The sequence below is a fragment of the Nicotiana sylvestris genome, chromosome 1, assembly GCF_000393655.2.
Source record: "Nicotiana sylvestris chromosome 1, ASM39365v2, whole genome shotgun sequence".
Classification (NCBI taxonomy): Eukaryota; Viridiplantae; Streptophyta; class Magnoliopsida; order Solanales; family Solanaceae; genus Nicotiana; species Nicotiana sylvestris.
The window spans coordinates 116,885,525-116,902,783 of record NC_091057.1 but is presented as its reverse complement, the minus strand read 5'-3'; the positions used below and the strand labels follow the sequence as shown (position 1 = coordinate 116,902,783).

At 39.0% G+C, this 17,259-nt stretch overlaps 1 protein-coding gene across 1 annotated transcript; it reads right to left on the bottom strand.

Moving 5' to 3' along the window:
- Nucleotides 1-11,058: 11,058 nt before the first annotated feature.
- On the bottom strand, nucleotides 11,059-11,953 carry LOC104213902 (large ribosomal subunit protein P1). The gene is made up of 4 exons (XM_009763457.2): nucleotides 11,806-11,953; nucleotides 11,628-11,716; nucleotides 11,324-11,539; nucleotides 11,059-11,243 (listed from the first exon to the last, which is right to left on the bottom strand). The coding sequence occupies exons 2-4, from the start codon at nucleotides 11,694-11,696 to the stop codon at nucleotides 11,190-11,192; spliced, it is 339 nt and encodes a 112-aa protein (XP_009761759.1). The 5' UTR covers nucleotides 11,697-11,716; nucleotides 11,806-11,953; the 3' UTR covers nucleotides 11,059-11,189.
- Nucleotides 11,954-17,259: the final 5,306 nt, after the last annotated feature.

The following is a 17,259-nucleotide window of genomic DNA, read 5'->3' as shown; positions in this document are numbered from 1 at the left end:
AAAACCAAATCATAGTTACAGCTATCAGAATCATCATATATAGTCAAACAAATTAAAGCTAAGTCTCTTTTCTTGTACAGATATGCAAGGGCAAGTGTGTCCACATTGTACAAGACTGAAGGAAAGAACTAAGTCGTTACCTTTCCCTTTTACCCTCCACTAAGTCGTACTAACACCATGCTCGCTCATGCACCCAACTTTATCTCCATATATATAGTAATAAATTTAGTTGGACCCATTGATTTGAGCTCATATATATAGCTGTATATAGTCACTCGTAAAAATCAAAGGCCATAATGAATTTGTGAACCCCCAATATATTAGTAACTTAGCATCTACAACATGAAGCGTGTATGAGTTTTTTCTACTAGTTTATAAATTCAGTTCATTTTAGGGTTTCTGATCTCAGTAGAGCCATTTTGGCATTCTGTCCACCTCCATCCATATCTTTCAATGAGGAGGGGGCCAGAGTGCCAAACTAGCTCTACAAATTTCTCTTTGAGAAAATGCTCAGATCATATACTACATGCAGCTTAATTCTTCATTGGTATGTTGCTTAACACCAGCTTGTTCATTTCTTGTCATCCTTCTTAATTTTGCACCTTGGAATTATATTCGCTCTTCTATCACTTTATGTTCACTGGTTATACGTACCTTGGAAAGAATAATAGCTTAGCTTAGTCTTACATTAAAAGAATAATACTAAACAAGATCGAGCCCGAGATCTTCTTGGAAAACTTCTCTGGAAAATCCGAAAGCTCTTCTTTGTGGCAACTAGTTATGAATAAAACTAGTGTCCTGTAGTGTTTGGGTCCAAAAATAATTGATGCTTCAGCACCCAGTACTGTCATTGTAACTCTAGTGTGTATATATATATATTCATTAATTCATGCTAAATGTTACTGTAATTTATTAATTATCTATTTCTTGAAGAGAAGCTATATATCTACGAAAGATAATTTTCCCTAAAACTATAATTATGTGAGACATGTTACTCTTACCGTCATTGTCCCAATACTTAGCTAACCATATATATCTCATATTTTACCCATAAATTCTGCCAACTTTTTCAAATAGCACAATGTGTCCTTCTTCAAGTCTCGGTACGTTAAGAACACTCTCTCTGGTCTATCTACACTTGACTTTCGGTACCTTAAAACGTGGTCCATATGGGGATTGGCCTTCATAAAACAACTTGAGTTCCTGTTCGAGTGGAACAGTGTCTGCTTTAAGTAAGTCGACGCTTTAATTAAGCCTTTGCGCGTAATGCCACCACGAAACAAAGGTGTCTTTGGTTCGATCCCTACATATGTAGATATATGACCTTTCAATCTGATTCTAGTACAGATGGTGGCAAGCAAGTATACGGAAGATGTATGGCCAAAAATGGCAACTCTGTGTCAACAAAAGTAGGATTTGTGAGATAGTCAACTTCCGAGCAGGGTATGCATTCGTGGGTTACCTTGGTAAGTAAAGGGTTTGTGGAGTCATCAAAATGATCTCTGGTTATAATGGAAAAGGCCAAGGCTTTAAGCCCATTGTACCTGTTTTTGAGAACTGCAAATGTAAATATCGGAGGGTTGAGCCTTGGAGACTTGTTGCAAAGACAAAAATTGGTCCAAATAAGACAAAAGAGAACTAGAATCCTTGGTATTGTCCATTGATAGTGATCGATCAAGATCAGAAGGATATAGAGGGTTTCTCGTTTGGGAAGGGTTTGTATGGGTCAAAATCTGACCACAAGATGGTTATCATTAAATGGAACGGGGTCAACCAAGTCATAGTCGTGCCCATGAGGCATAGTAGCAACGAGTATCTCGGCTATTGCCAAGATCAAGCTACCAGAAGGCTTACACGGCAGAATATATGCCGCAATACTTGGGCGAGTAAGGAAGAATACAGTCATGAGAAGGTACGCTGGTTAAAGACCGTTGGATAAAAGGGAAAATTGATAATATATATATATATATATATATATATATATAGGAGAGAGGAAGGCAAGAAGGAGGGGGTACCCATCCGAGAAAAAGAGAGTAACAATGTATTGAAGATGAGAACAGGAGGGGATCTCCAACAACGAAGCAAAAGTCCAGAGTTTGGTTACAACTCTATGCAGTCATCATTGTTGAATCAATAAAGATAGATCTCATAGTTATCAACGACTTTCCCTCTCTTCCTTCTTTGCTCTTACAAATACGTAACAATATATCAAAGATGTAAGCTTATCATTTACGTTTGGTGTCTCTTAATCATCTTAAGAAATGTTATATAAGCCAGGCCTCCTTCGATTCTCATATTAAAAATACTTAGATCTATAGTTAATTTTGTTTGGCTAAGATTTATCCTTTCTTTATTAATTAGTTTAATGAAAAGCTCAACATTTTTTGGTCAAACAATTTGGCGCCGTCTGTGGGGATTTCTTAGCCAAAATTTTTAGTTTCCTTTAGATCTAGAACTAGCCAAGTATCACTACCAAGATGTCATGGCCTCATCATCTCGGCATAAACACCAACTCGAAAGACTGGTAGGTAAGTCAGATCTCTACATAAAATAGAAATTGTGACCGATGTCTATGCAAAACCCATGCCTCACCTATAATGATGGGTTTGACACGCCATATGCATGTTTAAAGTAGAATCACGATCACTATGTGCTTGGCATGACCGCAACCCCATTTGAAATATTCACCTTATATGTCGACCCGTACTCCCACCTCTTAGGAAGGGATGATAGCCTACTGAGTGATCCTTTGAAATAGCGGGCATATCCTGTCATATTATCGTACCCACATGCACTGGACGATTTATGAACAAAGTATGACATGTTTCCCTTGTTGTTTGTGCATATTGGACGGGGTCGGATCGGGACTCGGTTTTGACATCCCAACAGGCAAGGTAAGTCCAGCCCACGAGTAGCCTAGACGCGGTCAATGATGGAGCCGAACATGACCGCCAAACCTGAAATCATCATTCGAGTACGAGGCGAAGCGAGCGACCCTACGACGCTATTCCTCCTTTCACCAACTTACCAGGCCAAGGTAACATGCAATTTCGTTTGGGTTTCACTTACCACGATCTCTTGTTAGTTCAGAATAGGAACACGAGCACTCTCACAGGTATGCGAACAAGGAATGAGCGCCACCAAAACACCCCATGAAAAGGCTCCGTACCACACCACCTCGCAAGCAGTGACCTAGCAAAGCCCTCTAAGCCGTACCGAATTACAAAAAACAGAAACGGTTCAGCACAGGTCGACTATTAAGAAAATCTCCAACATGAAATGCACAGTAACCTCCAATGAAACGCACAGAAATCTCCAATGAAAGCAAGGTTAAACTAACCGGGACTCACCCACGAAACGCCCAGAATTCTCCAGTAAAAGCAAAACCAAGCACATCGGGACTCACCACGACGCACGCATAAACAGTATGGCAACATGTTATGTTCTCCTATAAAAATAATACAATGGGTTACAATTCGACCTCGCTCGAATTAGCACCTTTACGGCCACCGGCCATCGTCAAATGTGTTACAATTCGACCTTGCTCGAATTAACAACCTTTATAGCCACCGACCATCGTCAAATGGGTTACAATTCGACCTTGCTGGAATTAACACCTTTACGACCACCAGTCATCGTCAAATGGGTTACAATTCGGCCTCGCTCGAAGTAACACCTTTACGGCCATCGGCCATCGTTAAATGTGTCACAATTCGACCTCACTCGAATTAACACCTTTACGGCCACTGGCCATCGTCAAACGGATTACGATTTCGATCTCAAATTCACGTCTATGCGGCCGTCGGCCATCGCGAAGAAAAAGTAAAAATTCGTCCACCCGAATCAGCAGATTATAATTTGAACTTGTTCGAATATATAAGTCAGAAATTGAATTCTCCCAAGACGGCAACTCCAAGTTCAAACTAGTTCAAATATAAGTTAGAACTTGACTTCGGCCAATACGGCCACTCCAAGTTCGACCTCGTTCAAATATATCAGTCAAAAATTGACTTCGCCCAAGACGACAACTTCAAGTTCGACCTGGTTTGAATATATAAGTCAGAAATTGACTTCGCCCAAGACAGAAACTCTGAGTTCGACCTTGTTCGAATATACAAGTCGAAACTGACTTCTCCCAAGATGGCGAGTCTCAATTCGACTTCGTTTGAATTAAGATTGAATCTGCCCGAGTTGGCAAACCAGAAGTCAATCTCGCCCGAATTTGAAAATCCAAAATGACTTCATTCAGACTCACACGACGAGATCCTACCCGGTCAGGGCAAGGTCGGATTCCAAATTAAAAAGATCAGGGACTCATCACAAAAAAACAATCTGAAGGTCGAACGCAAAATATATATATATATATATATATATATATATATATATATATATATATATATATATATATATATATAAGACAAACAGGAGAGTAGGAATAAGAAAATCAAAAGATACACCAACGAAGGCTAAACAACTATTTTGTACAAATATACATGCGCGACAGCCGCACCTTACAAAAGGCCAAAACATGCCCTCACGAAGAAGATTAAAATAAACAACAACAAAAAAACTAAGTACACAGGTTGCAGCAAAAATTTCACTCGCCATCATCCCCATCGTCGTTCTCCCCAGCATCATCATCATCAGAAGGAAGCCCATCCTCAACATCAACGCCCTCGCCAGCCTCCGGTGTCGCAGGGTTGTAACCGCAGGCAGTACGAGCCTCGCATGCCTTCGTTCGAGCATCTTCAAAGGCGGCCTCTAGAACATTCCCCGCCTCCCATAAACCCTTGTATATATCACGTTGGGCCTCGGCATAGACCCATAGCTCATACAGGTGGTGGGGAACAGTGGTTGAAGTAGACTCTCGTTGGGGAGCTTGGACCAACAATTGCGCTTCTTAGCTTCAAGAGCAGCAACTCGGTCTCCCAAGATTGAAGCGTCCCGATCAAGTTCACCAATTCGCTCCTCAAGTCGTGCCTCCCTTAGCGTGGTCGTCTCCTTCTCAGACTCCTGCTCAGACTTGAGGATGCGGATAGTATCCTCTAGTGTCGCCGCCCTCGCCAAAGCTGACACTCGAGCATTCTCAGCTCTCTCCATCTCGGCCACTTTCTTTTCTAGCTTGGCCACTTTCTCTGTCGATTCAGCACTCAGAGCGTCGACCTTAGCAGCATTTTTCTCAAGCTCAGCTCGTAAAGATAGCACCTTCGCTTGAAGGTCCTCGCACTCCGCGGTAACCCCTTTTCCCACCTCAAGCTCTTCGTCCTTGGCATGTAGCAGCTCCTCAAGCTCACCACATATGCGGATAGACCGCATCAGTACCTCTTCTCTTTTCTCCAATTCTTCCCTGGTAGACTGGGTACTGACGCCCCCTCTGAGCTGTTTGTGCATCTCACGACATCTGTTACGGTATCGTTAATACTTCTCAGCCATCTTCAGAAAAATCACAGCTTGCGTCTCTGCCCTACGAGCACTCTCGACCTCAAACATGTAAGTCTAAAAGAAAGAAGAAGAGAAGGAAGAAATGAGTTAGTAAAAACAAAGGTCACTAAGCAAAGGAAACAAAAAGGAACTCACCCTTAGGCCCATCATGGCCAGACCGCGTGAAAACTCGGAGTCGCGAACATCCTGAAGAGCTCCGCTTTCAGCGGTGGAGCATAGAAGATCGAACTGCGGCACAAAGTCCACCGTATCTTGCAGCAGGTTGAGATCAGATGGAATTTTGAGTATTCATTAAGGGCCTCCCAATTCTACCACAGTACGGGTAAAGCCCTCCTCAAATATCCTCATGTCCTCAGGGTCAATGTCAGACTCGGATTCAATATCCTCAACCGTGACGCCCTTCCCCCTCTCACTAGCCGAAGAGGGGGTGCGGTTCGGTCGAGATGTTTAAGGGCCACCCGAAACAACAACGGCGGTCTCAGAACTCTGTCTCTCCGCCACATTAGCCCCTTGAACGCTCGCAACGGGCGTCGTCTCCACGGCTGAGTTGGCACCACCTCTAACTTCGGTCACCGCCGGGAAAGGACGTCCATCAAAGAAGTTTCGGCTGGAGAAACCTCTTCCAACACTACCTTTCGTCTCTTCGATAGGGCCTCTCCACTACTGGTGCGGGAAGATTCAACCGTTGAACAGACTGCGGGAGTCGGAATCTCTGGCTAAGTAACCTTCAAGCATACATCTTTGGCCGCAGGCGTAGGACGGACAATAGTTCTTGGTGCAGGCTGGGCAGCAACCCTCAGTGCAGGACGGGCAGAGGGCGTCGGTTGACGGAATGTGAGAAGAGGAGCTCTCGTCCTCCTCACTCATCTCCGACCTGTCAATAAGGAGGGATTACATCATACAATGACAAGGTTAAAAAAAACTACGAAGCATGGAACAAATCAAAACTACAACAAACCAACTCACCAGTAAGAGGCTTGCGCCCAAACTTCTCATGGAAGGGCGCCCACTCACGAATTCCCACCGTGTGGGGGAGAATTGTGCACACCCACTTGCGAATATCAGCAATCGGCGGGGGATGTAGTCCCTCGGCTGCAAAAGCAAAAACAAGTCCTCAACGATGTCCCCTAAAGGAAGACGAGCGACGATCGTCTTAAGAAAAATCACAAAGTAAACAAAGGAAAACTCACGAGCGAAGTTCCACGTCTCTGGAAACCCTGCCGAGTTCGCCACAAGGTGCTCTGTCCGCACATAGAAGTAGCTTTCCCAAAAGCGTCGATTGGCATTATCGTCCATATTCACCACCAAACTCTCTCTTCCTCGATGGCGCATATGGATCATTGTACCCCGAATAAAATGAGGGGCAAAGATGTGGAGCATATGCCCTAGGGAAATTCCTCGGCTGGCCAGCTCCATGTACTTGATGAGCATAAGAAAGAGCTTGTACGCATACGGAGAGAGTTGAGTCGGGCACACTTCATAGAAGCGGCAGAAGTCCACCACCATAGAAGGAAGAGGAAGCGTGTACCCAATAACAAAAGGGTACACGTAAAACGTGCAGTATCCCGGGCGGTGCAAATGCACAATATCCTTCCCCGCCGGCACCATTTCGATATGGGAAGGGATTCCCTACTTAGCTTTGAGCGTCGTGATCACTGCCTCATCCATAGTGGAAGGAATGGGTTACGGTTCATTTCTAAAAGGGTTGTAAAAATTGGTCCTCGTCTTCCCCGAATGAGAAACTATCTCATCCACAATAGGAAATCCCTCGTCTTCCACTACCTCCACCCCCTCTTCGAATAGGGATACGTCATTTTTTGGCATCGGAGCACCAACTACTCTATCAGATCGAGAAGAAGCACTAGCCATTTGTCTTTCTTGATCGAAATAAACAAGAACGGTGAAGAAAAAGAGGTAATGGTCCCGTCGAATTCTAGCGAAAGCAGAAGTATGAAAGACTAGAGAAGAAGGAAGTTGGCGAAGTTCTTTCTTAGATAAACTGAAAAGCATAATAATCAAATGAGAGGTTCCCTTATTTATAGGGACATAAATGTCCTGAGCGGGAAATCCAAGAGCCACCAATCAGAAAACGGAAAGGGCATAGGAAAAGATACGGTGCTTGGGAAACGTGCACAATAATAATTCATAAGAAATATTCATGGTACCCTGAATCGATGTGATGATCCAACTCTGAACTGATGTAATGATCCAACGAAATCCTTAAAGCGTCACGTCGCTACCTCGCCATAAGGATATCATTCCTCACATAACGTTCAGATTTCTCCTAACTCTTGAGTTAACAGAATCCGCCCATCGAGCTCGCCAAGAGGCGACCCCAACGGGCAGAAGGACTAACTGTATGGGTCAAAATCTAACCACAAGATGGTTATCATTAAAAGGAATGGTAAGGGGTCGACCAAGTCATAGTCGTGTCCACGAGGCGTAGTAGCAATGAGTATCTCGACTACTGCCGAGATCAAGCCACTAGAAGGCTTATGCGACAGAATATATGTCATAATACTTGGGCGAGTAAGGAAGAGTACATTCATGAGAAGGTACGTTGGTTAATGACTGTTGGATATATAGGAAAATTGGTAATATATATAGGAGAGAGGAAGGCAAGAAAGTGGGGGTTCCTATCCGAGAAAAAGAGAGGAACAATGTATTGAAGATGAGAACAGGGGGGATCTCCAACAATGAAGCAAAAGCCCAGAGTTTGGTTACAACTCTTTACAATCATCATTGTTGAATCAATAAAGATAGATCTCATAATTATCAACGACTTTCTCTCTCTTCCTTCTTTGCTCTTACAAATACGGAACAATATATCAAAAATGTAAGGTTATCATTTACGTTCGGTGTCTATTAATCATCTTAAGAAATATTATATAAGTCAGACCTCCTTCGATTCTCATATTAAAAATGCTTAGATCTAGAGTTAATTATGTTTGACTAAGATTTATCCTCCGTTTTCTTTATTAATTGGTTTAACGAAAAGCTCAACACTTTTTGGTCAAACAGGGTTGATATTATATCTTTGTATTTCATGCTCAGTTCCTTGGAATGTATTGAGAATGAAACTCCTTAGAATGTACTGGTTCAAATAAGCGACTAACTTTGGGAGGGGGAGATGAACTTTTTTGTACTACTGCCAGAATTTTGCTTTACTTGAGTTGAGGATCCCATTGATGACAAGATGCGGGAAGCGAGACTCAGATAGTTGGGGCATGTACAGAGGAGAAGCCCAGATGCCCCGGTAAAGAGGTGTGAGCGGCTGGTTGTGGAGGGCACGAGAAGAGGTAGAGGGCGGCCTAAGAAGTATTGGGGAGAGGTGATCAGGCAGGACATGGCGAGGCTTCAGATTTCCGAGGACATGGCACTAGATAAGAAGACGTGAAGGTCGAGTATTAGGGTTGTAGGTTAGGAGGTAGTTGAGTCTTGCCTTACTACTTCGCACTTTTGTGAGACTAGTCTGGTAGGGTTTTTGTGTAAGATAGCTAGTGGCAATGTCGTGTCTTACTATTTCGCTTTTCAGTGTCAGACTTATTTACTAGCTATCGCTTTTGCTTTACATCTTTCTTTTAGATTTCATGTTGTTCCTATTTTTCTTATGATTTATGTGGTGATACTGATATTGTCTCCTTTTTTTTTTGTCCTCTTGAGCCGAGGGTCTTTCGGAAACAGCCTTTCTACCCCTTCAGCGTAGGGGTAAGGTTTGTGTACACACTACCTTCTCCAGACCCCATTAGTGGGATTCCACTGGGTCGTTGTTGTTGTTGTTGTTGGTCTATCAAAAATAGTTTCTCTATCTTTACAATGTGTGTATATACACTACCTTTCCTAGGTCCCACTTGTGAAATTACATTGGGATTGTTGTCGTTGAAAGAAGTGAAGGGGTGAATTCAAGATTTTAAAGCTTGATAGAAGAGAGAACTTCTCAATTGATATATATAGGAGAGAATTTCCTTAAATTACAAATAAGTCCGATTTTCATTACTGGTGGGACTTTTATCAAAATCTGTAAGAACCAATCAATTTTACACTTCTGTCAATTTTATTAGGAAATCAAGTATTATAATTAGGAGTATATTTTATCTCACCAGTATTTGACTTGAGGATGGTCGCGGGAAGATGGGTTTAAAGTAATTAGAGTAAGCATTACTGAATACTTATCACTCAATTTGAGGTGAGTGGGATAAATTGATTAAATTATTTTTGACTGTATATGAGAAACGACTGCGGTGATGATTGGCAACTTCAAGTCGTAAGGTATTGCTCTGGCACCTCACCACTTGATAGGCACTCAAGCAGTGATTTCCATCAGATAGAATGAGAAACGACTGCGGTGACGATTGGCAACTTCAAAAATTTCTCGCATATAATTAAAGTTTTGGTAGTTCAACAGAAAGAGATGGGAGCAGGATACTGTTAAGTCTCACCTAATCCCATATGTGCAACTTAAATCAAATGCATTGAGTAGTCAACTGCAACATTCCAACTAAGAGATGTACTTCACCTCACAGTAACTCCACACAAACTCAATTTCGCAGTTTGTGGCTTAGTTCAATTATACAATTCCCACAAGTCCTTTGATAACATATCACCTGTCTGGCAAAATATGACTACTATTACTCTAAATATATAGCATGACACACTACAGATATAGATATCTCTATAGGACAAATTACAACAAAGGTTAGACGTTCAGCCAAACAAAACCGATACGCAGAACAAGGGACTAGGAGTTCTTCAATTAAAGTACAAAATTATAGGCTCCTTCATACGAAAAATACAAGATTATTAAAGCAGATCTCATCAAGATCAGTCACACATGACTACTCCCTAGGAACAACTTATCATATGTAAATACATAATCCAGCTAGCTATTAGTCCAGAAGTTGTCATAGTGCAACTTAGACCCAAACAAAAAGAAAACTCAGCTTATATGCATATGGAAAAATGGAGCACATTCCACCTTCTACCAAGCCTTCAACCAGAAGATTAAGACTATTAAGCTGCCTCACCAACTATCTTAAAATTGACAATCTTGCATCCCAAAATATCACTCTACTAGCAACAAAGTCAGAATATAAAAGGTTTGAAGCTGAGGAAGAAAGTTTCACGAATACATAAAGGGCACCAACTACCTTGTAATTAAAATATGTCACTCTTACATGGCAAAATCTATCAGTCAAATGCCCCAACTATCTTGAAACTAAACTGCGTCAGTCTTTGCAAAGCATATGATGTATCGGTTTACACGCAACAGAGTTCGAATCTAAAAAGGTCTGGAGCTAGTTGAGAATGTATCATGGAGACCTAACTATTTCTTTAAAACCACGACGAGGGCCTACTAATTTGGTATTAAAACATGCCATAAACTTACATCCAAGACTTTCGGTTTATAAGTAACAGAGATACAATTTGAAGGGTTTTGAGCTAGCTGAGTGTGTTTTCATTGTACCTCATTTCATCATAAAGAACCTCAAAATCTTTTCAAGTTTTTTATTATTTAAATGCACAAACAATTAAAAGAAACAGAGAATAAAAACAAGCAAAAGAAGAACAAACATTTGATTTCAAAACGACAAAAATGGCTAAAAATAAGGCACAAACTAGCAAAACAGGAGTCATTAACCTCAAAATTACATGTACTCTTACACTTCTCTGAATATCTCAAACATCAAATACTAAAACTTAGCCAACTATTTTTTTGGAAACAGACAAGATCATACTGAAAACAGCTTCTAATCGAACAAACTGAATCCCATATCATCATCACTTTCTTCCTTTGGCTCCTCCTGCACACATTCAACAAACAATAATAAGTACGCAACTCAGGGTTAAACAGATTCCAAAAAGGACCACTAATTTCGTTTACCTTCTTTTCCTCGGCAGCAGGAGCAGCTGCAGCACCACCAGCGGCGGCACCACCAGTGGGGGCAGCTACGGCTACGGCACCACCACCGCCGCCGGCACCAACATTCATGATGAGATCTGAGAGATTTCTCTTCTCAGCAAGCTTGGCGAACAAGAGCGGCCAGTAAGGCTCCACGGTGACATTTGCTGCTTTTACGATACTTGAAATCTTCTCAGCCTATTAATAATCAAAACAAACCAAAACCAATACATCACAAAATAATAAAACAAATCCGGAAAACAATCGTAAGGGCAAAGAAACATACAGTGATAGGGATGTCCTCATCGTTGAGGATCAAACATGCGTAGGTACAAGCGATTTCTCCGATCGACATTTTCTACTCAATCGATTTAGCTGCAATATTGTAACTGTGAGTGAGCAAACGTGCAATAAACATATAGATGACATTGTTAAGGGGCAGTCGAATTGGTTAGGGTTTATACCTTGAGGCAAGAAAATGCTGGTCTGCTCTTTCCGCTGCTGCAACTGATTGCTAGGGTTTTCAGATTTGAGATGGTAAGAGGCTTATAAAGTGTAGAAACACAGGGTTAGTAGGGCTTTGGGGGCCCAATTTTGTAAAATGAAGCCCAACAAACATCAGGCCTATTCGTCTTGTCCTCTTTCTTAATATTTTCTGATAATGCTAATTGAAATAGCAATTTTTTCATTTCAATACACTATTTGAAACTTTATTACGAAAAATATTTATATTTTTGAATTTACCCGACCTAAACACAGTTTAACTACAAAATATATACAATCCATTATTAGTGCTTAAATTAGGAGATTTAGTTATATCTTTTTCCTATTTTCTTTCCACTCATCTTTTAAGAGGACTCCTTCCAATTGTGTATTACCTATTTTAAGCCATAACAAACAAAACTTCAATTACGCAAATTTTAGAGCAAATACTATTCCCGTTACGTCACAAGTTCATAGCTACCAAATAGTTCTCGTCCTATTCTGTTTACAATTTGGGTCAAATTAAGCATTAAAGTTTTTTCTCCTTAATTTATTTTCCTTTTTTCCCCTTTCATGGCGAGGACTTGGGAGTTGAAAATAAACCTAGAAATTACAATTACCACATTCATTCACAAGAAGACAACGATAAGTATATGTAAGCAAATGTCAATGACAAAAATTGATGGGTTATTGCATTACTGAAGTTATCTTTAAAGCAGTTTAAGTTTCGCGTTGCTCTAATTAAATTAAGACTTCGCGGTCTGCTCTTAGACTATCGTTCTTTTGAGTGTGTTCATGGTTTCAAAAAACTTGTAAAGTGCCAATAATAGTGAGAATCAAATAATTAGCGGCATCTCAGACAATATATGATACAATAACATACAAATTTAAAAATAATTTTCGTACAAATTTAATACAAATTGACATATTTATAACAATATACATACTAAAAATAAATTTCATTCAACTAATTATATAGTATACACTTATTTACAATTTATCTACAACTTTCATACATTATTTTTCCTTTTGTATAATACCACTTAAATACAATTTTTTACAATATGTCTTTTGTATATTTTGTATCTAATTTATACATAGTAAAAACAAATTTCATACAACTAATTATATATTATACAATTTATTTACAACTTATTTATAACTTTCACACATTATTTCTACCCAGTTAAATACAACTACAATAACATACAACTTAAATACAAATTTTATATAATATGTCTTTTGTATATTTTGTATCTGATTTATACATAGCAAAAATAAATTTCATACAACTAATTATATATTATACAACTTATCTACAATTTTCATACAATATTTCTACTCAGTTATATACAACTACAATATCATACAACTTAAATATAATTTTTATATAATGTTATTCAACTTTCATACAATAGTTAAATAAATAAAAGAAAAATATATAAACAACAGAATATAATTTTTCTACAATTTTATTACAATTTCTGTAGTATAATGTATGTCATGTCTTCTTCTTCTTCTTCTTCTTCTTCTTCTTCTTTTTCGAAATTCAGCCAAAATCAAGTCTAATCTTCACCAAAACCGCTCAAAATTGAGATATAAACTCCAAACCATATTTCCAATTATTTGCAACAACACCCAATCCAAACAAATAATGATTTTTGAAAACCCAAATTCGAATTCAAAGCTTCAAAGTTTTTTAATGGCTGTCAATGATGGAATTGCTGTTCTCTTTTCCTTTGCTTTACATTACTGAAATTTGGATTGAGAGATAGAGAGACGTAGAGAGAATTCTCAATTCTTTGCAACAACATCCAATCCAAACAAACACTATTTTTTGAAAACCCAAATTCGAATTCAAAGCTCCAAAACTTTTTAATGATTGTCAATGGTGGAATTGCTGCTCTCTTGTGCAAGATACGTGGGGAGGGAGGGGTGGGATGTGGAGAGAGAAACGTGAGGGAGTGGAAGATATGTTAGAGTAATTTTAGGACACTAGTTATTATCATTAATTCCCTTAAAATATACATAAATGGTAATTGGGTATATAAAATGTAATTATAGTAAAACTTGAGTAGGGAGGGTAATATAATTTTATATAGTGTATAAGAATATAAAAATTCCATTGAAATATAGTTTTTTTTGTTAACTAGAAAAGTGTGTGCAAAAGAAAATTTTGTAGTAACATTCAAAGGTGTGCCTTATTGTTAAATGAAGTTAGAATGAATCATGTAATATCAGGATTTAAATTTCAGTAAAGAAAGAAAATATTTACTGATTTTACACATTTAGTGATGTTTTAATGGACATAATTTTCTTTTCACTATGCTCTGAAAGACATATCACACGATATAATGCTGGTGAGAGAAAATAAATATTCGATGAATTAGGCCAAATGCGCACCAGCATAAAAAGACATAGTTGTATTTGTATACCTTTTAAAAAAAAAAAAAAATTGTGAGAAAAAAATATTTTATATAGCTATAAGACCTTACTGCGCTTTGTTCATAAACTAAGATAGTCAGTGAGCAACATAGTTTGTGCCTCAATCTTAATTAATTATCTCCAAGAAACATCTGTAATACGATTAGGGTAATTTGTGGTCTATTTTGTTATCCAATTTAATTGTTTTTATTCTCCTATTTCTCTTTGGCAATTGTCTCAAGTATTTACCGTGAAAAAGAATACTTGTTGGGTTGAACTTTGCTTCACAAAAACAGGTGAAAAAGGTTTTCAGACTTCCTTTTAATGTTTGTAAAAAAACAAAACATTAAACCAAAAAGTTTTTCAATTTCTACAAAACTAAAAAATTCCTCTAGATTATTCATGTTCAGCTTTGAAAACAAACATCACCTTAACTATTTTGCTCATTTTTTGGGACTTGAGGCTCAAGTTTGTAGAAAGATTAATCGAAGGTTTAATTTCTTTATAAATTAAAAAAACAATAGTCTAGGTGATGGTAATATTTTGGATTGTGGCGACGATAAAACTTAGTCTGCTGCTAGAGACGTCTTAAGCGACCTCAAAATGACTTAGGATTAAATCATAGCTTACATAACTATAAGATTAAACATTAAAATCCTTTAAGCAGCCTTGCTGCCTTCCACATTCTGTACTGCTAGATAGTGAAAAACTTTTGTATTGTCATGATTCGCTATTTAACAAAATTGTAACGCTTTAAGTCTAGTTTCTAACATTCAAATGATTTATTAATTAAATTACCATCAAAGGATGAGGTGTAATGGATGAGCTACTTCACCTTTAACTAAAGGTCTAGAATTCGAGCCCTGGGTATGGAAAAATGATGAATTAATCAATGACATGCAATTAGAAATCGAAGATTAGGAAGAGAGAAATTTAGAAAGAGAATTTTTGAGAAGAAGAACTCTGCTCCTTTTTTCAATTACAGAGAGAATGAAGACGACTAAACAGTGTAAATAGAAAAGCTGTACTTAACTACTCTAACCAACTAGTGGGGCCCAACTATACATCTAATTACAACTAAATTAACTTAACTAACTATGGTTAACTACTAACTATAACTATATCCTTTACATCCCCTCAAGCTAGGACTGGGAAAAATGTTCAAAAGTCCTAGCTTGGACAACAAATAGGCATGTTGTGGTTGACTAAGGCCTTTGGTGAGGAGATCAGCTGCTTGTTCTTGTGTAGCGCCATAGTGAGTAGTGACGAGGCCTTGTTGAATCTTTTCACGGATGAAGTGACAATCAATGTCAATATGTTTCGTGCGCTCATGGAAAACTGGATTGACAGCAATTGCAAAAGCTGATTTGCTATCACAATAAACTGGTACAGGAGACTGGTGCTCAATTCCCAGTTCTTTGAGTAAGCCAAGTATCCATACAATTTCAGCAACAGTAGAAGCAAGGCTGTGATATTCAGCCTCAGCTGAACTCATAGATATGGTAGTCTGTTTCTTTGACTTCCAAGAAATGAGAGAACTACCAAGCTTGACAAAATAACCAGTGACTGACATGCGTGTATTGGGGCATGCAACCCAATCCGCATCACAATATGCTGATAATGACTCTGAACATTTTGTCGGGGGGAAAACTCCTAGTCCTGGACTAGTTTTGATGTATCTCACCACTTTAAGTGCTGCTTCCATGTGTGAAACTTTGGGACTATGCATGAGTTGACGGAGACTCTAGAAAGCAAAGGAAATATCAGGCCTCGTGATGGTCAAATAGAGCAGCTTACTCAACAACCTTTGATAAGGTCCAGGATCAGTTAGCAGTACATCATCAGATAATCCTACATGGTTGTCAAATTCAGAAGTGGTAAGCTTCAGATTAGGCTCCATAGGGCATCCCACAGGTTTTGCACATGAGAGTCCTAACTCAGAAATAAGCTCCAATGCATATATACATTGATGCATCAATATTCCATCACCATTTCTGTCAAATTCTAGGCCTATGAAATATTTAAGCTCTCCTAGATCCTTGATCTTGAAAGAAGATTGCAGTTCATATTTAGTTTGTTGAAGTAGTGCAGGATCATCCCAAGTAATAAGTGGGTCATCAACATAGACCAAAACAATGACTATGTGAGCTTTTGTCTTTCTGATGAAAAGAGAATAATACAAGTGACTTTGTTGAAAACCAACATCCCTTAGGGCTGAAGTTAATTTGATATTCCATTGCCTAGATGTTTGCTTGAGTCCATAGAGAGACTTCATCAACCTGCAAACTGTGGACTTATTGTGTGAACCATAGAAACCTTGAGGAATAGTCATATATACTTCTTCAGTGAGATCACCTTGCAAAAAAGCATTATAGACATCCATTTGATGGATGAGCCAATGCCTTGATGCTGCAAGAGCCAACACACTCCTAACATTGACCATTTTCACTACGGGTGAAAAGGTCTCTTGATAATCCAATCCTTCCCTCTGATTATATCCTTTGGCTACTAGACGAGCCTTGAATCTTTCTACTTCTCCTGTTACTTTATACTTGATCTTATAGACCCATTTGCACCCTATAGCCTTCTATCTTTGTGGCAAAGGAACCAACTCCCAAGTTTTATTATCCTCCAAGGCTTGAATCTCTGCCTGCATTGCTTCCACCAACCTTTTATCCTTGATTGCTTCAGAATATATTGTAGGTTCCACTTCAATAGAGAAGCTAGCCAAATAACTTTAATACTTTGAGGAGATGACCTCATATCCAATAACCTCTGAGATAGGATATTTGCAACAACTCACAGAGCCTGACTTGTCTGGTCTAACATAATCTTTAAGCCATATAGAGGTATTGGATACCCTAGTTGATTTTCTTAATCCCACATCAATGGGAACATCAGAAGAAACAATTGGGGCTGCAGGAGGATTAGGTTGAACTTCAGCATTGCTATGAATAGTAGTTGAAGGATTGTCCTGTTCAGTTAAAGGAACAGAAATCATATCTGAAGGG